The sequence below is a fragment of the Lissotriton helveticus genome, chromosome 8 (genome assembly GCF_964261635.1).
Source record: "Lissotriton helveticus chromosome 8, aLisHel1.1, whole genome shotgun sequence".
NCBI classification, from domain to species: domain Eukaryota; kingdom Metazoa; phylum Chordata; class Amphibia; order Caudata; family Salamandridae; genus Lissotriton; species Lissotriton helveticus.
In genome coordinates, this window is record NC_136069.1 from 251,164,494 (window position 1) to 251,187,018 (window position 22,525).

The 22,525-nt window shown below is 46.9% G+C and overlaps 1 protein-coding gene across 2 annotated transcripts in view; it reads left to right on the plus strand.

Annotated features, from left to right (window-relative positions):
- CEP126 (centrosomal protein 126) overlaps positions 1-22,525 on the plus strand; it is a 430,075-nt gene that overhangs the window by 208,001 nt on the left and 199,549 nt on the right. For both annotated transcript variants that reach the window (XM_078656998.1, XM_078656997.1), the window contains exon 6: positions 8,458-10,639. In XM_078656998.1, coding sequence (XP_078513124.1) covers positions 8,458-10,639 — 2,182 coding nt within the window. The remainder of the gene's footprint in view (positions 1-8,457; positions 10,640-22,525) is intronic.

Here is a 22,525-nt window from a genome sequence, read left to right on the forward strand (position 1 = left end):
GCGGACAGGAGCGGATCATTGCAAACTTTGTATGGCAAAAGCGGATGTACCCACTGGGCCACGGGGGTATTGTTATCCCCACATATTGCGGGGGGCGATGTGGGGCATAAGATGGGCGCGGGGCTGGACGCGGGGCTGGTCGGATCGTATGCTCCCGGTGGGGTACTAGGGGACAAAGGGTATGAGGATTGTGAGGAGCTGTCGGTGTAATCAGGGGTCCTAGATGAAATGTCTATGTTATGGTTTGGTGACTGATTACCAGGGTTCTGTAACCCCCCTGTGTTCGAAGCCCCAATGGACCCTGTTTCTAGGGTTGTGCCTAAGTTGTCTACCATGCCCCCCAGCTCCTTGAGAACGTCGGTATTCATGATATAAGACCCTTCTAGGGGCTGAGTATTATAGCATTATGAGACTCTAGGAGAGTCCTTAACACTTATAGCCGGCTTTGGGGTCTGCTCAGGGGTGTGCACCTCTACATGAACCGTTATTTTATTTGGACCTGTCTGTTGTTTCAGGACACAGGATGGATCCTGCGTTGTAATAGGGGTGCTGAAGGGCTCTGCTATCTGTAGCTTAGGGACCCCCGGTTTCAGCTTCAGATATTTTCTTGAGAGGCGTGTTGGTTTAAGGGTTTGCGGGGGCACCATCTCTTCTACACCCTTCGGTACAACTACCACCTCATTGGGGCTCTTGGGTGTATAGGCCTCATTCAAGGGCTTGGCATCCCTTTTTACAGATAAGTCTAAGGGGGTAGATTGGGGCTCAGGGGTCCTCGGTTTCTTCTTCTTCTCAAGGCTTAAAGCCTGTGCCTGGACCGCAGCGAGCACCTGAGCCATCTTCTTGAGGTTTAAGGGTTCGGTGTTGGCGCTCTGTGAATACCTTGTTGGTCTTTTCACGCTTTAAAGGGTAGGGTAGGTTCTCGGAGTCCCTATGTTTCTTCTTAAAGGTTGCAATGCTTGAGACACATTTCCCTTTTGATATCCTGAGAGGGCTCAGACCCAATGTACCGGTTTTACACTGACCCTGCCCTGTGTTATCTGTTTGTAAACACTCCGCCAATGCGGCCCCCACCCCTGTGCAGAATAGATTGCTGTAGAGGCGTGTTCATCATGTTGGATGGTGTGTAGGACTTTGAGAGTTTCTCATGCCGTACAAGCCTACTCACGACTTTTGCGCCATTTCTGTCGTTCTGGGTGGTTGCTGTTATGTCCCTTAATGGCTGCGCAGACCTCTCTTCAGCATTATGTTTCTGAGACGCTTCTAGAATATAAACAGAAAAATATATATATTAGAGAAAGCATAGAACAACACGTACAATCACCACCATCCTAAGTTCTACACAGCCACCTTATTATGTAGGCATTGCTACAAGCCACGGGACCCCTCTGCTTGAGAGTTTGTAACACCTCTACTACTTCTCACACCCTTTTGTAAAAAACACATCTGATAGAGGTCTTTTGCAGCTCCTTTCTTTGACGGCGGTCCATCTAGAGAAGTACTTTTCCCAGCTCTTTTCTTTGGCGCAGGTCCCTCTTTAGATGTACTTTTCGCAGATCCTTTCTTTGTCGGGGGTCCCTCTTTACACGTTAAAGCTTTCCTCTTCAAGGGTCTTTCTTTTGAACACTGAGCAGCCTCTTGTACCTCGACGAAGTCCGTGCATAATGTAGGGGCCCCTGTGAAGAAAAAAATAATACCCCACATTAGCCATCTTTTCTGAGGAGTCCCCCTATACACCCTCAGGGTCAGGACTTTGGCCTACCCCCAAATACCCAACGTCTTAGACAGTTTTAATAATAGCGGCCTTTTTTATTTACATGTCGGAACTGTAGTGTTTTGCACACTGTTCAGAGCTCCTTGAGCCTCGATGTACACCATAAGATCTTCAAAAACTTGTTGTAGGTCGAGATCATAAGCTGTAAAAGCATACATACAGAAGAATTCCATTAGAAAAAACAGAACTTCTCAAAGATTGGTGTACAAAACTACGTAGACCTACACAACTCTAAATATATATATACCTGTCTGCGGGGCTGTCAATTCTCCGGCGTTGCTAGTCATTAGAGGGGAGTCCAGCGCCGGGGGTACACTGGTAACGGTTACTTTTACAGGGTCTTGCATCTGTATTAAATAAAAACACCGGTTTTAAAAAACGCCTTTCTTAAACAAAGTATTACAACTTCAAACAATTCCTGTAGGCATTTAAAGGCTGTTAAGAGGGTGCAACAACCTGTTACACTTAGCAAACATTTTAAAAATCCATAGAAACAACCTGTGCCATATCCTATGCCTACGGGTAAATCACTCTAGGTACACATGTCCCTTCTGGCCTGTAACCACTGCACATATGTGCATTGTACTCTTTTGTAAACATGTATACGCCACTTTTCTCTTGTAACACACTGTTTGCTACCTCTTACATTTTGCATGCTTTTGATACCTGCACAAAGGGTCACCATTGCCTAAATAACGTCTGTTCTTGGGCTTGAGTGTCAGCCATTTATTGCTGTATTATACCTGTACTTTGTTTTCTCTTGTAACCTGCACACGTCACTTTTTTCTGCATGTAACTTAACGTTTGCTTTTGTAACATGCACACGTCACTTTTTCCTCATGTAATGCCAGGCTTGCTACCTCATGTATTTTGTTTGCTCACAATTGTCACTTTTGCCTCATGTAATGCCACCTTTGCTTTTGTAATTTGTGCATCTGCCCCTTTTTTCCTCCTGTAATGCACCGTTTGCTACCGTATGTATTTTGCATGCTCACATTTGTGACTTTTGCCTCATGTAACTTAACGTTTGCTTTTATAATTTGCACCCTTGTAATTTTTGCCTCATGCAACTTAACGTTTGCTTTTGTAATTTGCACGCTTGTAGTTTTTGCCTCATGTAACTTAATGTTTGCTTTTGTAATTTGCGCACTTGTAATTTTCTCCTAATGTATCATTACTGTTCCTCTTGTGAAGCGCTCTGCACACGCGCGCGCACCCACACACACACACACGCGCGCGCGCACATGCACACGCGCACACGCACACACACACACACACACACACACACACACACACACACACACACATGAGACTGCTGTGCAAAGCCCGCTCCTTCAGTCATGAGCTGGTGACATCACTGAAGGGGCGGACCTTGCACAGCAGTCCCGTAGGAGAAGCTTCCATGCCGCCATGCCTCCGCTGCCCCAGGGATCCACGTGGGCTGCATCTTCAAAGGCCGCTCCGGAGCCGAGCCCCAGACACCCCCGAGCAGCGCCAGCTGCAAGCAGGCTGGAGGCATTTAAAAAAAAAAAAGCGGCAAAACTCGGCACTCGGGCCCGGAGCCCCAGGGACACCAGGACCCTCACACCCCCGAGCAGCGCCTTGTGCAAGCGGGCTCAGGGGCACTTAAAAAAAAAAGCGGCACAAAGCGGCATTCGGGGCCCGGAGCCCCAGGGACACCAGGACCCTCACACCCCCGAGCAGCGCCTTGTGCAAGCGGGCTCAGGGGCATTAAAAAAAAAAGCGGCACAACACGGATCTCAGGCCACGGAGACCATAAGACACACAGAGCCCGCCCCACAACACCCCCGAGCAGTGCACGCGGCAAGCGGGCTTGGCGGTTTTTTTTTTATTTAAAAACGCTGCACACTGGCCACAGCGCCCCATGGACCCACCCCCACAGCACCCCCCGAGCAGCGCCTTGTGCAAGCGGGCTCAGGGGGCATTTAAAATAAGAAAGAGGCACAACGCGGCATTCGGGGCCCGGAGCCCCAGGGACACCAGGACCCTCACACCCCCGAGCAGAGCCCTGTGCAAGCGGTCTCTGGGGCATTTAAAAAAAAAAAAGAGGCACAACGCGGCATTCGGGGCCCGGAGCCCCAGGGACACCAGGACCCTCACACCCCCGAGCACCGCCTTGTGCAAGCGGGCTCGGGGGCATTTTTCTTCAAAAGCTGTACTCAAGACACCCTTAGCCAACGGACACCGGAGCCCCCCAGGGACCCACAGAGCCTGCCCCACAAAAACACTGAGCAGCGGCAGCTGCAAGCGGGCTCGTGGGAACCCCTCCAACTCTCAACCCCTACAGGATCTCCTCCATGGATACAGACCCATGCTTCTGACACGAAAATAACAACGGCTTGGTGAGTACAACAATGCATTATTTATTTTCATATGTATGCCTTTTATATTATTTAAAGACCCTCTGGTACAGCTGTAGTAAAAACGCCTCAAAGCCTCTAACATAATTGACACTAAATGTATAACAGCATGGTAAAATGTTTCTATGTGCTGTAAAATACATGTTTCCCTCTGCAGGTACCCTCCAAAGGCCTACAACATTATACCCCTTAAATACAGACCCTGCAAACTCTGCGCCAGCCCAACAACACCGCCTCTATTAACATTAAATGCCTACACACATAGCTTTAAACTCACTGCATCAACAAAGCCTTTATTCACTTTAAATACATTTACATTACAATTCACGTCTTTTTAAAAAAAACGTAATTGTCACCATTATTCACATTAAACATGTCGCAGCGCCTTAAAGATTAGCTGTTTACAAACCATGCCACATAGTATTATTTAGCATTTTTATAGCCAGTGTCTAACCCAGGGTGGTGTGGAGTGCAAAAAAACGATGGATTTAGGCCCAGATCCTTGTACTGGGGTGAATGTATGACATTGTTCTACATTCTGTCCATCAACTGTGTTTTTTGCAGTTTCACCCCGAGTGGGCCGGGTATGCTCAGACGTGAGTCCCAGGCTCTCCACACCACTGGAGTCAAGCTATCCAGGCTGATGAAGGCTGATAGCCAGAAACCGGTCCTTGGATGCTTGATTCCGGTCTGGGAAAGACATGGCTTGGTAGTTCGGACTGGACTGTTCCCATGAGGCACAGGGTCAGAGCTGATTTGCATATAGCCAGTGTCTAACCCAGGGTGGTGTGGAGTGCAAAAAAACGATGTATTTAGGCCCAGATCCTTGTACTGGGGTGAATGTATGACATTGTTCTACATTCTGTGTTTTTTGCACATAGTACTATTTAGCATTTTTTTTTAAAGTACAGCTTTGTTAAACCTGCATGTACACCCTAATACACCAATGCGCCATCCATTATTTACCTTCCTTACACGGTCGCAGGCGGCGTCAATCTGGGATAAGTTCCAAGGGTTGGTTCTGGTCCTCCAAAACAAGCCACGCAAGTCGCTCCCCAAGGGTTTTGAATAGGTGCTGGTGCAGGAACCCACAAGGTGGTGCAAAGCAATCCAGGCCAGTCACTCCCAAAGGTTTTTTTGAATGGGTTGTTGGTGCAGGAGTCCTCAAGCTGCAGCAGAACAATCCACGCAAGTCGCTCCCAATGGTTTTTTGAATGGGTGTTTGGGCAGTGATCCTTAAGGGGGCTTTTTATACTTGTCCCTATATGCTAATTAGAAGACCCCACCACCCTTTATGGCCTGCTGGGGGGTTTAGAACAATGTCATGGGTGTCTTTGTGTGGGAACCTTTTCTATCCTTGTACAGTATAAACAGTACAACATTTTATTACTTTGACAGCTGTTAACTCAAACTCAAGGCCTACCCCGGGAACAGTAGGGCTCTGCACCAGTGCTTGGGTGGCCCTCGCAAAACTCTCTACACCTTCTTGTCACTTTTTTATAATGGGGCTCAGGTCTTAAAGCTGTTTGGTCATTCTACTAGGAAGGTGGGATCCCGGGAACAGGATCCATCGCCAATCCTAAACCTGATCACCTGTCATTTTTTTTTTTTTTTTAAAGGCCAGAGTTTTTCCTGCCAGGAATGTCAAGCTTGGGACCAGCCTGTCAATTTTCCTGCCAGGCATGTCAAGTTTGGGACCATCCTGTCAATTTTCCTGCCAGGCCTGTCAAATTTGGGACCAGGGGTTTTGCGATGTGTTTATTACATCCTAACAGCTGGCACCCTGTTTCAGGGTCTCATGGGAAGCTTTGGCTCTACATGCCACTTGTCTTTTTTTGCGCATCTCAAAGCTCAGGGGTTGCTGTGGTTTATTATTTTATAAGGGGTTTGTATTAACCTATTTTTTTTAGAATTACCATAGGCAGGTTTGTGAGGACCCTTTACCACTTTGCCACCTACATGCCATAGTCTTCCTCCCAGGCCCTGGGCTGGGGGACTCAGGACTGCTCCACAGCTGTTCAGCCAACAACTGTCTGCAACCCCCCATTTTTATACATGCCCAGGCATTTCCCTACTACATGCACACACTTTTTCTATGCACTTTTTTAAACACATACACAATTACCCCATGTTTTGCAGCCAAACCTGTCACTTTTGGGACTAACCCATTTTAAAACCAGAGTGTTTGCGGCCAGCAGTCTGCAACCAGGCCCTGTCATTTTTTAAGGCCTGTCAAATTTAAGGCCAGCAAGTTGCTGCCAGATCTGTCAAATTTAAGGCCAGAGTTTGCTGCCAGACCTGTCAAATTTAAAACCAGACCTGTCAAATTTAAGGCCAGAGTTTGCTGCCAGACCTGTCACTTTTCCGGCCAAAGTTGATGTGAAGGTATCCCACCCTACTACTAGCCTAGGCTGCTTGGTGATGCTTTTTTGGATATGTCAGCTATGTCTATGTCTACGTGGGGGTATTTATAGAGCACCCTGTTACACCAAGGAGTGTCCTGGCGCTAAAAGCTGAAGGGTAGCAGTGGGGAAGAAGGGTTACGGGCATGAATAGAACCAAGTTTTCAGTTTTTTCCGGAACAGAGGTGTAGTAGATTCAATGTTTCTCAGATGGAGGGACATTTTGTTCCAGAAGGAAGGTCCAAGGCAGGAGAGAGCCTTATCTAGACTTTTTAATACAGGGATGTTGGCTAGCAGTAGGTGGGAGGAACTGAGATTTTCTTCGTGGGGCATAAAATGAGATCATGCTGTGGAAATATCCTGGTCCTGACTCATATAGGACTCTGGGTAACGAGCAGAGTCTAAAAGATTATTATTTTCCTTACTGGGAGTCAGTGGAGGCTCCTCAGAAGGTGGGACACATGCGCATTCCGAGGGAGCTCAAAGATGGTACGGGCTGCTGCATTCTGGACAAGCTGAAGCCTGTCCAGCAAATAACTAGGCATGCCCAGATAGAGGCCAGTCCCGTAATCCAGCCTGAAAATAATCAGGGCTTGAATCACCCGTTCTCCCACTGCCTAATGGATTGTAGAAATATTTCCATCTGTGTCCTCATTCCACTCAAGTTAATTTTATACATAGAGTTTCAAGAAGTCTGGTTGGAAATTTTTGCATGTAAGATAGGATGTCAGGCTTACTACATCACCTGAAATTGCATTTTCTGATCCTACATTGCCAATATATCCTCTGACTCTCATCTTGTCACATATTCTTTGCAAATTTTAACACCATCTGTGTTGGCTCATTACATGTAAAGATGGCTTTTAGTTTTAATCAGCTTGTTGTTTCACTGTTTAGGGTGAAAACATACGTTTTGACGAAAAGTTAGCTTTCAGTTTTAATCAGCTTGGTGTTTCACTGTTTAGGGGCACATCATACATTTTGACGAAACATCCTTTACATTATGTTCACTGTGTTCCTTTTTGTGTCTGTGCTGATGACGTTTCCATGATGGCAAATCTATAACATGTTGGTGGAACACGAAAGTTGTTCCTTTCAACACCACTTGGTGACCGATATGTTTTTATTCATAAGAGTACTGATATTACCAAAGTCACAGCTGACATGCCTCAGCATGTGGTGAGGTGTTATATTTATTAGATAATATTGCTAGAGATCCGGTTTAATGCACGGGAGAGGGTGAGATTGAGAGTAAAATGGTTCAGGAACCCGGTAATTTAATAATTTAACACAGCATGAATAAGCAGTTTCCTTTCCTATAACTATGGCTGTCATGAGTGCCCTTGCAATTGAGACAGATACCCAGTGTATCTGTAACTCTGGGGGTGGAGAAAATCCACCCAATTACGAGTTGGAACCTGAGGGTCCACTAAAAATGGAGGAATTACAGCGAGAATCGGTAACTCTGGGTCCGACCCCCCTGGTAATTTTACATTTTGGGCCAGACTTTCAAACATAGATTTTGGCTGCTTTTAGCAGTGTTTCCACAGATCTTATAACAGCAGTTACCAGCCTCATCGAAATTAAACAGTCACTCATAACGAGGGACTAAGTACTATAAGTTCTCTGTAGTTTATAGTGATGTCAGGGCTATGATACCAATGCACTGGACTTGTGATGAAGATATATTTAACTGTCTGGAGGACTGGTTGAGAAATGTTGGCAGAGAGTTCTACATCAATGAGCCTGTCCTGGAAAGGTGAGCTGACTCTCGTATGTTTGGAATAACATGACTTGAAGCATATGGTTCAGGAACTTTAATAGTGCCCCTCACAAATAATTTAGCTATAAAACTATAATTAATGTAGGGTGAATAAAATATTTTTCTGTTGTTCTTTTTTAGGAATTCAACCAACAGATTAATCATTTAACTCACTCAGAAAGCCTGTCAAGCGTAGATAGTCTTGAAGATGGAGAAGAAGAGCAACCTGTAGGAGTGGACTTTGCAGAACCTTCATTTGCAGCGCAAGAAAACTCCTCATCCTACAAACCACAAAGACCACAATCGGCTAAACCATCTCACCTTCGTGCAGCAGGGGAGGGGATTACTAAGAACGAGCAGGTGAGCAAGTGGCTTCAAAATTTAGACTACCAGAACAATGGGTTGACACCTCCAGATGAAGTATCGGACAAAAACATGTTTAATCCCAAAGACGAACACTTGAAAAACCTTAATGAAAAATCAAATGTAAATATTGAGAAAACCAAGACTGATCTGCATGCCTCATGTACTACACCAGCTGCAGAAAATAGCAACAGTGTTTGGTCATACAATGAAAAAGAGGAAAAGTTCATACCAAAAACCAATACTTGGGTATCTCAATCACCAGCTTTTGAAATGGTGAGCAGGGAGAAACTGTTGGCTGCTGCTAGCCATTCACGAAAAAACACCAATGCTTGGGCCACTCCTGATCCCACTCAAAGGCAAGCAGTTCAGGTTTGTACACAAGAGGATTTGTCTGAACATACGCATCCTTCAAAGTCAATAATAAAGCATTCAGACCAGGGCATAGCAACATCCAAAATGTCTTCTAGGCAACACAATCCTTCTTATAGCTCATATCATAGTGTAAACTCAACAAATTACATACAAGAAAGTAAACCACCAAAAGATGTAAGTTCTGCTGCAACTGTTTATGAGCTAGATGATGCTGCTAACGAAAGTAATATTGTTTGCCACTCATTGCCTACTGACCAGACTGACCAGTTCATGAATGAGATGAGCAATAATCTAATCTCCGCCTCTTCACGAGTTACATCTAGATCTCACATGATGTTGAACTATAATAATGAAATAGAAAGAAAAGATCAAAAGGAACATGGCAGAACAACAGGAGCATCCTCGTTTCATGCTGCTTTCAATGTTGATTTATTGAGAGAGCAAAACAAACAGAGATACATTGAGGAGAGTGAAGGAACCAATTTGCTGAAAGGTATTCTAAAAAAATATTCCAAATATGAAGATGGTTACTCCCAGGAACTGACTATCGATAGAGGTGTTAGGTTTGCTAACCAAAATCAAGGTGGTATCAGAGATAGTTTGGAACTAACAAAAACAAAAGTAAAAGACACAGAAAACCAGAAGGCCAGTAGAAAACTCAGGTGGTTTGATGAACCGGATAACCTCATGGCAGAAGATGAAGAGAATGCCTTCAAAAACAATGTGACAGGAATTTTGGAGACAAAGACTTCCCACCATGAAACAAAGGGACAATCAGATAACTTGAACTTAAGAAGTGCCATCACAGGTGCAAACTGTGTAGGTTCAAACAATCAAGAATATTTTTCTAAAGTTGCCCAGATGACAGCTTTTATTGTACCAGAAAACACGCCAGTACCTGTAATTTCCACAGGCTACCATTTTGCAAAGCAGGCATGGATGTCATCCAAAGGAGAAAACGGAACCACCCCTGGCAACAATAGTGAATGTCAGAAAAATAACACACCCAAAGGTAAAATAAAAGTTGTTCGAAGGCCGAAATCTGCTAAAGCTCCAGCTGATGCTGGATACAAGACTAGAAAAGGTACAGTGATACGACCACAATCAGCCACGGAGGCCAACAAAGTGGTCAAAACCCAAGGTAAACTTATCATGCCCCATCCACCACCCAAACCAGTTTCAGAAAACAGAGCTGGACAAAATGTGACAGACCCAGTCCACCAACCACTGCAAGCTGATTATTTAGATGCAAGAGATACTGTGTTGTACAATCAATATTCCAATAAAGGCAAACCAGAAAGCAATTCATCCTCACACAACGTCGTGTACAATAACAACTCAGTCATTATGATGCCATCACCACCTTCCCACAGTGCACCTGCATATGACACAGTGTCAAAAACAATAGTAACTGTCAATACCATTCAAACAGTAGCCCAAAAAGATAGTTCAGCAGCTCCTCATAAAAGAAGCCCAATGTATGGAGAAAATGGACTGCGTCTTGATAGAACACCAACTGATGAAGAAATCACTCTTCTTTGGCATGGAGTACGTAATGCCCTGGCTCATAAGGATTACAGTACAGGTGAGTTTCCATGCTCTTTTGGTAAAGATATTGTTGTAGCTTGCTTTGCAGGGGAGAAGGATAATGCTGGCTTTGTTGACAGCCATCTAAAATTGAATGAGCAATGGATCTGGCCCAACCATTTAACAAATATACTGTGAAGCGGAGGCCTTCATATGGCATTAGCTTTTAGATAACATTCTACTTTGAAACTTTTTTTGCAGTAACAGATCATCAATTTACATATGATCACACTATTTGCTTTATCATTGGCTATTTCTCTACAATAAATTAGTACAAAAATTACAGGAAACCTGATTGTCATACTGTTGTGAATGGTGTTAATGAGCTATTCTCTTTACTTGGCATTGTATGTTTTAAATGTTATAAGAATATGACCCTTATTGATGATAGGTTTAAGACAACCTTTATTGAAAGCTCAGTGGCGTAACGAAAGTTGAGGGGGCCCCCCTGCAAGGTACATGGAGGGGGCCCCCGCTCCGGATTTAATCCTGAACTCTCAGGCCAGAGTACTTCATAACCGCCAAGGTTTCAGATTGCAATGTGTGACGTTTTCATAATTTCAATGTAATTAGGAGTGACATTTAAAAAACTGTGTGTGACACTTTCTCGCGAGCAAAATCAAGCAATGAAGACTAGGGACACATAAATACCAGAAATTACTCCCATTTGAGCAACAAGAAACTCTAAGAATATATTTAAACTAATGCAAAGCACCAGAAATGGAAGAGCACTAACTTAGTGCCCTGTTTACTTAGTCTCATGATCATGATGCGCTAAAAGTAAATTAAATTAAATAAGGATTGGAGAAGGTACTAGTGACACTTAATCTGTAGCGAGCAGCACGTTATTGGACAGACAGTAATCAAATATTTCAGTGAGTGTGTTTTATTCTTATATAACCCTGACCACTCATAGCTGCCAGGATTTCAGACTGCTTGTGTGTGCAATTTTGGTGGTTTCAGTGTGTGTACAAGTGACATTATACTTCCAAATGAGTGACACATTTTCTCAGGTTAATCAAAGCAATAGCTGGTATTTGTGTGCTTCTCTGTGAATGTTCGATTATGCAAGGTAAAAACCCACCTTCTGTAGTTAATCAGTGAAAACCAATCAAGGCCAAACAAATGGAAAACCTTTCAATATGAACAACTCTTCAACGTGTCCCAGATGACATATACATGAAGATGTTACATAGGCAAGCATGTGTCCCCACGTTTGCTGTACCTGAAATAGTCTTGTAAAATGCCCCTAGGTTGCAAAATTTGATCACCAGAAAAACCTCCCACATAGAAATAACTAAAGGGTTCTGCTGAAAACAAAACTGCCCACTGACCTATCAGCTGAGAGGCGCCAGCGTGGATTTCAGCTGGTACTATTAATCATTGAAGATTAGAAACTATCTGAGTTTAGTGAAGCGCATCAATCGACCCCAATGACACATCGTAAGTACCATAACCAAACCCTATCAACCATGCACCCAAAGAAACTTCATTGTAAATATAAGCGCTGTATAATTGACGAAGAGTCACCTACGTACTCAGCAATTTAAAAGTGCCTTAGGCCTAATATATAGAATGTGCTACGTAAACTAACACAATACTTTAAAAAAATCGCTATTAACATCTGCTCCATGTGTTACTTCTTTAAAAGGCCGACAGTCTGTGACCATGCGCACATCTTTAAAATCGTGCATAAGAACTGGCAGTGGCATATCTCTGTGTAGGCTGCCGTCTTCTCTTGTTTCAATTTTCCCACCTTAACTGCCCCTCCCGCTGACCCCATTTCAGCACTGAAGTCCCCCACTTTACAAACCCTCCGGGTTCTTTCATAGTCTCACCCTGTTCACATCACACTGTCTTCTGGCTCTATCGCCCCTCATTATCCCTCTCTTTTCTACATTGCAGTTTATGTGCTGATCGGGGCCCCACAATTAGGCAGATTATCGCGGTGCTGCATGAGACACCGTAGAAGGGCGTCTGGGATGTGCACTAGAGGGCCATGGTAGGGAAGGGACAATAGAGCACTCATATTTCAAGAATTTACGGAGTGGACTGAGGCTTTTTTGGGTAACCAAACTGTGGGGAGCAAAAGGGTCACGGTATCCCCGAGGTGGTGTTGTGTAGGCACAGTAGGTAAGGAGGGGGGAGAAGGGAAGGGGGCCTTCCCAGGGACGCAGTTGTATACCTGAGCGAGCCTCTTCAAGGCCTCCTAACTGCGAAAGGCTGGCACATGTGGCTAGGGCTGTAGGAAGCCAAATAGAAGAAGACTGAAGCAGAGTCTCAACTTACTCTGTCAGCCGCGAGTGGCATTGACGGAACGGGCCAGCCACAATGACTCTCCGGCTGCACGGTTCAGGTCAGACACTCCGACCAACTCACGCTGTGGCGTCATTGGTTGCACTGGACTGAAGGGCAGCTTTTGAGCCAATCACACAGCAGTGAGCACCACTCTCCGGCCGCGGTCACCATCCGGTTCAAATCATTACGCCGGAGGGCGGGCATTTACTAGGAGCTGCCAAACAACTTAAAACTATGCTGCGTGCGTCTGCCCACGCTGGCCCGCGTATGCTGTTGGCCAATTAAATCATTACACTTAAGCCGTGCAACCTGACGTCAGCTATTGGCGCGGTGTTTGGTAAAACGTAGCCAGCCAGCCGCGAACTAAGCCATTCCCAAGCCTAACGCAACCGTAAGATGTCACCTAAGAGCTTTGGCAATGGCAGTCAATGGAGGTACTAACTAGCAGCACTCCCGCAGACAGCTGAGATGGTCCTATAAATGAGTGACAATGCATTTCAGTGCGGTGATGCTGACCACCACACTGGAATGCGTTAGTCAAACGCCTAATCGATGCATGGCTGGTACTGTGCTGAGGGGGCCCCCTGCTGCTCAGGGGCCCCCCCGCATCGCGTGGGCTGCGAGGGCCTGTGTTACGCCCCTGTGAAAGCTATCCTAGTGGTAGCTAAGGAGAGCGGCCTTCAGCCTAAGTCTTGAAGGAGTGTAAAGCAGCTTGGTTTACCAGATTATAACTTCTTGAATGTCTAAATGAGAAGAGAACCACATAAGGTATATATATATAAAATACTAGCAGCCCGTCCCGACGTTGTCCGGGAGCAATTAGGCTTCAGGGCCCCCGCCCGGCCCGACGTTGTCCGTGGGTCCCCCGGAGCCTTCCTCCATATATTGCAGTATTATACCTCTGTGTTTACTTTGTACGCTTTTGTAACCTGCACACGTCACCTTTTCCTCCTGTAATGCAGTATTATACCTCTGTTTACTTTGTGCGCTTTTGTAACCTGCACACGTCACTTTTTCCTCCTGTAATGCACCGTTTGCTTCCTCTTGTATTTTATTGGCTCACGATTGTCATTTTTGCTTGATTTAAAGTAACGTTTGCTTACTTTGTACGCTTTTGTAACCTGCACACGTCACTTTTTCCTCCTGTAATGCACCGTTTGGCTCACTTTTGTAATGCACCGTTTGCTTCCTCTTGTATTTTGTTGGCTCACGATTGTCGTTTTTGCTTGATTTAAAGTAACGTTTGCTTACTTTGTACGCTTTTGTAACCTGCACACGTCACTTTTTCCTCCTGTAATGCACCGTTTGGCTCACTTTTGTAATGCACCGTTTGCTTCCTCTTTTATTTTGTTGGCTCACGATTGTCATTTTTGCTTCATTTAATGTAACGTTTGCTTTCGTATTTTGCCGCCGCTCACCGCTCCTAAATAAATAAATAAATAACCTACCTCATCGGCCTCCACGCCTGTCCGCCGCTCCTCCCCGTGCTCATGTCCACCGGTCCTCTTCGCGCTCCTGTACGCCGCTCCTCCCCGCGCTCCTAACGTCAGCACGCACGTCGCGGCCGGCGCTTCTTCCAAGGGACTACTTTTTTTTTGGGGGTAAATTTTTGAAATTACGTATATTTATTAAGTTTATATAGCCTATGTCCATCTGCACACCCTAACGATTACAACGATGTATCGGGTGTGTGGATTGGCGCTGTGGTTCCTGAGTTTCCCCGCCTCAAAGGTTCAAAGTTCTTCCTTTATAATAGTAGTATAGATATATATTTATTTCTAAACACTCTCTAGTAATCCCTTTATGAGATTACAGTACACAATTTCAATGCAATAGAACTTCAGTAAATAGCACAATATACGTTGAGTCCTAGGGGTGTACCAAACCAAATATTAAGAAAGTGGTATAAGAACCACGACTTGACAAGAAACAAGGCCTAGAGCCTGTAGAATCACTGGGACCACAAGGAACCACCCAAGGTAGTGACACAGGGGACCCACGGGGTCGCGTGCAGTGTGAGAACACAGCCACGAGACGACGTTACCTTCTATGGGGAAATTTGCGGTTGGAAATTTAAAGATTAGGCACACTTAGGAGAGGACTTTGACCAAACCCCTTTAGACCTTAGGGGTTCTAGGGCCAACACCCACGGGAGCACCGGAGTGCACGTGTTACCTCACCCAAGGAAGCCGGGTGCATAGGTGTCTTTTGGTGTCGGTAATGGTCGTTGATTTCAATGGCGATCTGCTGGAAAGTGCTGCTGCCGTCGAAGTAGAAAGTGTCCGGTGTGATCTAAGCCTGGATCAAAGATGAGAGGAACCTGAAAGCAGAAGGGACAGAGTCTGGGTCGTTTGCCAGTGACCAGGGGCACGATAGACGAATGCCCACCGATGTCGGGTTATTCAGGTGTGAAGAGGTGAAGCTTGACTCTGCAGCCACGAGGACCAGGAGGCGTCGATGATAACCAGGAGCTGTATTCGAGCTGTCCCACAAAGGATGTAGAGTGCTACGTTGTCGGTGAACGGGTTGGACCCAATAAGCCTTGGCAACAGCAACCCACACAGGAAGAAAAAAGATGCTTCGGTGCGGACCAGCAAAGTCTGGGGGACTCACCAAGTGGTGGAGAGTCAGGGCACGTCTGGAGCAACCAGAGAAGTCCAAGGAAAGTCAAAGTTGCCTTCTCAGGGACCCAGCAGTCAATGGACCAGGGATCGCGAAGGTACCTCGAGCAAAAACACAAAGGCCGGCTCACGGAACACTCGTGGAGGGTAGTCCAGCAATCTTCAGTGAAAAAAGGTGCTCGGGGTCTGGGCTGCAAGGAACCCAAAGCACAGCCGCAAGGGACGTCGAGAAGCTGATGCACTTGCAAATGTGCATGTTGTCCAGGGGTTCCGGTTCCACGGTACTCACAAGAGCTGCGGGTCTCCGCATTGCTGGGAACTCAGGTCGGCCTCGGGGAAGTCTAGAAATCCACCTCCTGGGCTGCAATTACTTCGGGGAGCTTTGGAGATGCAGACCGGTCAGATGCTTCGTTGCTGCCTGCCAAGCAGGAGAGTAACTCCTTTACTCCAAGGGAGATTCTTCAGTCATGCAGCATCGTGTAGATCGTCGAAGTGCTAGGATTCAGTATCAGAGTTTCGTCCAGGTGTAATCTAAAGTCCTGTAGTCAGGGGTTCCTTTCTTATACCCAAGGAAGAGGTTGGACAGACTCTGGGAACCCACCTATGGGAGGGTTTGGAAAGAGGAGTGGCTACACCCATTTCCTTTGTCCAGTTTCACGCTAGGGCAGGGTCTGGTAGCCCCTGCAACCGGTTTGAACTGGGCTATACAGAGGGACACCAAATGATCCCACAGTGCAGACTTCAAAGCACTCTTGGAGTGCACCCACCCAGCCCTAATACACTAAAGCCTGTCTTTGAGGTGGTGACACTTCCCTGTGAAAGGAAACCTATTGTCCAGGCCTCCCCTGCCGGAGTTTTGTCCAGCAAAAAGAGGCCATACTCGTGTCGTTGGCTGCAGCATCCATTTTGTGATGCCAGTTCTCTTTTAAACTAGTACCGGGTGGAATTCTACCCCCGCCGCCAGAAGTGGCAGGGGGGGGGGGGTAGGATTCCCAAGTGTTTAACTGTTTAACACCAAACACGACATGTTTCCGTGCAGCCATTAATCCAAAGTTAGCATTTACCGCAAGGTTATAATGCACTTAAGAGTATATGGTCTGCTGCATCACAGACAAGCCCCAGAGAATAGATTCCGAAGGCTGCAGAGGGGCCCTGCTCATCCATGGCCACCCTCTCACACAAAACCCAGCGCCCTGCCTTCAGGATTGATAAGGCCTGCCATAGGGGTGACTGATAGGTTTATATGTGTAGTAATATAAGGTAGATATAGGGAGACTATATCTAAGTAAGGGGTGCATACACCACCTTACACAGGCTGCAGTAGCAGACCTGTGGTGTCATTTTGGAAATCTTCCCAGGGGTGGCATAATACATGCTTCAGCCCCTGGTAGGCCTCTGGATACCTATGTCCTTGGTACCTAGGGTACCGTATACTAGGGACTCATAAGAGTACCCCAGTAACCAAACTGGAGTGTAACGAAAGTACTTGGAATCATTTTAGAAGAGAAAGCAGATATGTTGGGGCCCTGAATAGCAGGATCCCAGCCAAACTAAGTCAAAAACCATCAAAACACCAGGAAAAAAGTGGGTGCAACTATGTAGTTAGATTTCACCTTCCTACAAACACAACAGTTTAAAATAGTAGAGGTGAAAGAGAGTAACAGCAAGTGTACTGACTCATAAAAGCATAAGTGATGGTGCTGGGTGGTGTCGGCACTCACATATTCACTCACTAGCTCACTCTCACCTATTTATATATTTAACCTTTATTTTGCACAAAAATGGGTCCAGCTTCTGGGTGCTGTTGAAAGTTGGGCTGAAACCGTCAACATTATCGGCGCCCTCTTGCTCTCCTTAAACCTTTTGTGCGCGTAAAACAGCCGCCATTTTGAGCACCATGGCTTCCCTGCTCTCGCCGAGAGCCAGCGCGCCTCTCTCCCCCTCCTAGCTTCGCTGACAACCTCCCCCTGCCTGCACCTGCCGCGAATCATAAAACCCCTCTTCGTCGCTGCTCTGCCCCAGGCCCTCGTCCTGTTCCCAGCGCAACACCTCCCTTCTTCCCATTCATGATCCCTGGCCCTTTGATGCAAACCCCTTTTTCCCGTGTGCCCGTTCGTCTTCCTCGTTCCCAGGCCGACACCCAGCTCTGCCGATACTGTTCCTTGCCCCTCCCCGTACAATAGAAAGTTTCCCCCCAGCAAGGGATCCCCGGGTTGATCAAAGCCCCCCGCCCTACGAGATCCGATCGAACCCCACACACTCCGTGAATCGGCGGAATATCCAGCTGCGCGATGATCATCACCTGTTGTGCACGGGGCGGGGACTTCCACTGTAACCTTGCGTGGGAACGGGCTGGGAAGGGGGGATTCTGAGGATGTCTTTCCGTACATCAAAGTATCGACGAGAATGTGTTACATGCAATAAAGAGATAAACTTGTGTATAAGAGGCCAGGCCTCAGGGATGCAGTTAGAGCACCTCAGAACGATACCTTCTGTCCGTTTTGCTGTGTTCTCCTCCGGAGAAAATAAAAACCTTGTTTCCTGCCTTCCAGTCTCCAGCGCCTGCCTCTTCAATAGTTTAACTTCTTTTTGGGTTCAAGAGGCGACACCGCCGGGCAATACTTAAGGATCTTATATTCTGGTTGGTAGTGTCACCCTTATTTCAACAATTGGCGTCCCAAGCGTGGGGCCCATCAGCGACCCATGGATCCAGTGGGAGAGGTCCTGACGACAAAGTGAACGACCGCAACGATCGGGAACGCGTCTGTCCGATAGACCCTCGTCTGACAGCCGATCATCCGAACTTCACTGGTTCCGAACAGACCTCTCTCGAGTGATCTACGGTCCTGACTGGGAACCATCAGGAGTGCCGCGAGGATAACGGAGAAGAGAGGACGATCGGGCGCTGGATTCGGAAGACAGGAAACTGTCCATGCGGTCCGGGTAAGGTCGTGTAATCACGACAAGTTGCGAAATGATTGCTTGATTGCTTGTTTGTTTAAAAATACTAGTATTGCTCTTTTTATTTATTTGGAGATTCACTGTCTGCAAACGGAGAAACAACGGGCTCTCTCTTTGCAAGCAGTGGAGGATAGGTAGGGCAGCAGCCGTGCTTATTTTTTCTCCCCCACTCAATAATCACTTGAAACTGAACTGTTGTTCGCAAAACTATTGTTTCCTGGAGATTCCCTGTCTGCAAACAGGGAAGAGACCACCCTTTTTGCAGATAGTGAAAAGGGTAGGTAACGCAGATCTTTGCGGACCTACTCATTCTCCCCATTGTTATTTATTGGTCTTTTGTTATTTTGATCCATGAGGTATTCACTGCCTGCAAACAACGTAGAATAGAAATATTCTGTCCAGTCTTTGCACCTAGTGATAAGATAGGCAGTGCTGACTTTTTAGTCCCTCGTTACGAGCTGTCATGTCTGTCTTCTCCCCACTGATTAGTAGCCTGTTTAGCCCGGACCGCCTATTAGAGATGGACCATCCAGCCCCACTGGAAGGCACCCCTAATAAGGACATGTTCATGAAGCATGGATTGACCGCTATAGCCTATAGTAAACTATGGCATAAATATACGAAAAAGGGTCAAGAAAGTCAGTGGCCCCTGATAGGATCCTTCGATGATGATAAAATAAAAACGCTAGAAACTGCCCTGGGTAAAAACAAGACAACACCCACTATGCTTGACAGTTTCGGCATGTGGCGAAAAGAAACTGAACAACGTAAAAAGAAAACTGAGAGTAGGCTGGAAAAAGAGCTGCGAAAAGCAGCCCACCTAGCTGCCCAGAACTTAGAAAAAGAGATAAAGGAAAGAGAGAAAGCTAAACAGAAACTAGAAATGGAAACGCCAAGCCAGTGTCCGGTTAGAACTCCCTCCATGCTCTACCCTGATTTACCCTCGAAACAACGAGCCAATGAGGACCTGCTGTTAGGTCCTCCTATCATCTACATGCCCCCTCCATATGCCCCTTCTCAACCCTTGGCGCAGCACGCGCCACCCCCAGGTACAAACGAAGGTACCGCCACAGCGTCGGCCCCAATGGCCTCTGTGCCAGCCGAACCCCTTGTATTAAAACCCGCATCAACAACAACGTTAGACGACCATGAGACTCGAGGGGCTGGCCCTGCAAGAACAAACAGACTAGACAAAGATGAGCGAGCGGGGATCGACAAAATAGCAAGGACACTGGTAGAAAGAAAGGAGGATGAAGAGTACATCACGGATGTGTTCAGCTCGTATACAGGGAGTCACAGACGACATTTTACTGTACGACTGTGTTATCATGTCTTGAATGCATACGAGGACCGATATCGAGACAAAGGTCCCGAGAGCCTAAGGACTCTGTACCGGAAGGTCGATATCGGGGATGAGGGCGAGTGTGATGTGTCGGACCTCCTTACGCGTACGCTTGAGGTTTTCCGCCACCTCACTGAACGAAAGCCGGGAGCTAAATCCGCAGCCTCCGTAGTGACCGAACCACCAACCGAGCAATCTAACACCATGATGCCGATACGAGAGGCTGCCCCTTACTGGGTTCCTCCTCGGGGTACAGGGACTCACGATGATGCAAACAACCAAGATGCGAAGGGAAGGGTAGTGTACAACTGGGTCTACCAGCCGTGGGACCGGCAAGAGATACTGACATTCCGGAAATCTCTACCCGACCTACGAAAAAACCCCACTGCCTTCTATACTGAATTGGGTACAGCCCTAGGCTCAACGATTATGACCCTGGCTGACATCGACTTGTTCTTCGGGTTATGTCTACCAGCTGATGTGTGGAAGCAAATCCGGAAAGTCGACCACCTTGAGCTGTTTGGACATACCTGGTCACAACTCGATGATCTGGATAAACAACGGGGACCAGGACAAAAGCCTTTGAAATCCATTCTAGACCTCCCAGATAAAATCGTAGAGAAATTAAAAACCCTAATCCCAGAAAAGAAAGTGGACTGGTCGATAGTAACAGCCTGTCGCCAAAAACCCCAGGAGGATGTATCGGAATACTTCTCCCGGTTTGAAACGGTGTTCTCCGATTACAGCGGCCAGGACATGACCACTGCAACCGGACACCATCTGTTTGTCCAGAATTATGTTAAGGGCCTATCATCGGAAATCTCCCAGAAACTACAGGCCAGCGAGAGTAGTTGGGCAGCCTCCAAACCTACAGCGATTCTCCAAATGGCCCAATATTATGAGCACCAGAAAAATGAAAACGATAGGGCGACAGAGAAAAAGAAGAAGGACTTAAAAGAGAGGGTGATGATTGCCAAACTGCAAGGGGTGACTATAGGACGAGACCAATACCGGGGAAACTACCAGACAAACGTCCCTAAGACTACATTTCCCCAGGACCGCACTCTGACTTCCTACAGTGGACGCACGGACCTTAGAGAAAATCAGTGCGCTTTCTGCAAAGGGACTGGCCATTGGAAATCCCAGTGCCCAGTTCTTCTGGAAATGATCAGAAACAAAGACCCCAGGGACGTAGCAAACGGACCGAGACCTAAGGGACAACAACGAGGGCCCCCAAATGACGCGACTAACGACAGATCAAGCAGACCAAATACGTTCGACCGACCCAGGCAGAACCAATATCAACAATCTGACTATGACGATACTCACACCTTCGCATAGGACAGCCAAGGGCGAGGGAGGGATCCAGTCGAGCTCTATGTTGCCCAGCAGGGCCCTTATGTCACTGCTAAGGTCCTGGGTACCAAGTCTCCATTTCTGGTAGACACTGGCGCAACACGTAGTGCGTTATCTAAACGACTGATTCCAAGGGCACCCTTGTCTGGCTCACTCATAACATCGACAGGTTTCGATGGAACGCCCTCCACCAACCCTTTGTCTGCCCCGATTCTCTTTGACGTAGAAAACAACACCACCGACACCACGTTCTTGCTTTCCTCCAATAGCCCTGACGCCATTATGGGACTTGACTTACTGAAACACTTCCGAGCGACGATCAGGTGTTCTCAAGATGGAGTTCGAGTGTTTCTTTACGACAACCCCGTTCTGCTTAGACATTGCTCCCCCCGACACATGTTTTCCATCACCGACGTTGACGCGTCCCTGCTTGACACTCTACCTCCGTATCTGTGGGCCAAAGCGGATTCGGACGTAGGGCGTATGTTAATTGACCCAGTGCACATTACTGTCCGACCAGACGCAACACTCCCAAAACTCCCACAATATCGGATATCGCCAGAGGGCGAGAAGGCATTGGTAATGATTATCCAGTCACTGATAGACGCAGGAGTGGTAGAGGAAGTGGTTAGCAACGTTTGCAACAGCCCTATCTTGCCCATTATCAAGAAGCAGGGAGAGGGAGATGAGAAAGCATACCGTTTCATCATCGACCTCCGAGAGATCAACAAAGTGGTGGTACCCCAGTACCCTGTGGTCTCAGACATCACCACCATCCTGACCTTGATTCCATCCACTGCCACCACCTTTTCCGTCATCGACCTCAAGAACGCATTCTTCTCCATCCCCATCCACCCAGACAGCCGATATCTCTTCGGCTTTACCCTAAAAGCCCGCTCATATAGGTTCTGCCGAGCGCCTCAAGGCTACACGGAAAGCCCTAGCATTTACAGCCAGGCCCTCAAAAGACAACTAGACCAAGTCCAGTTACCCGACGGAGTGGTGTTGGTGCAATATGTCGATGACATCCTTTTGGCAGCCGACACCACCCCTCTAGCGGTTACCGCCACCATTCAACTCTTGCACTTCCTTGCGGAAAATGGCCACAAGGTCTCCAAGAAGAAGTTGCAATTCTGCCTACCCCAGGTCACTTACCTAGGCCACCTCTTGTCCAAAGATGGAAGAAAACTCACCCCAGATCGAATCCAAACCATTCTAGATACCCCTGTCCCCAAGACCCAGAAGCAGGTTCGCTCCCTATTAGGCCTCACCTCCTTCTGCCGACAATGGTTACCAAACTTCAGCC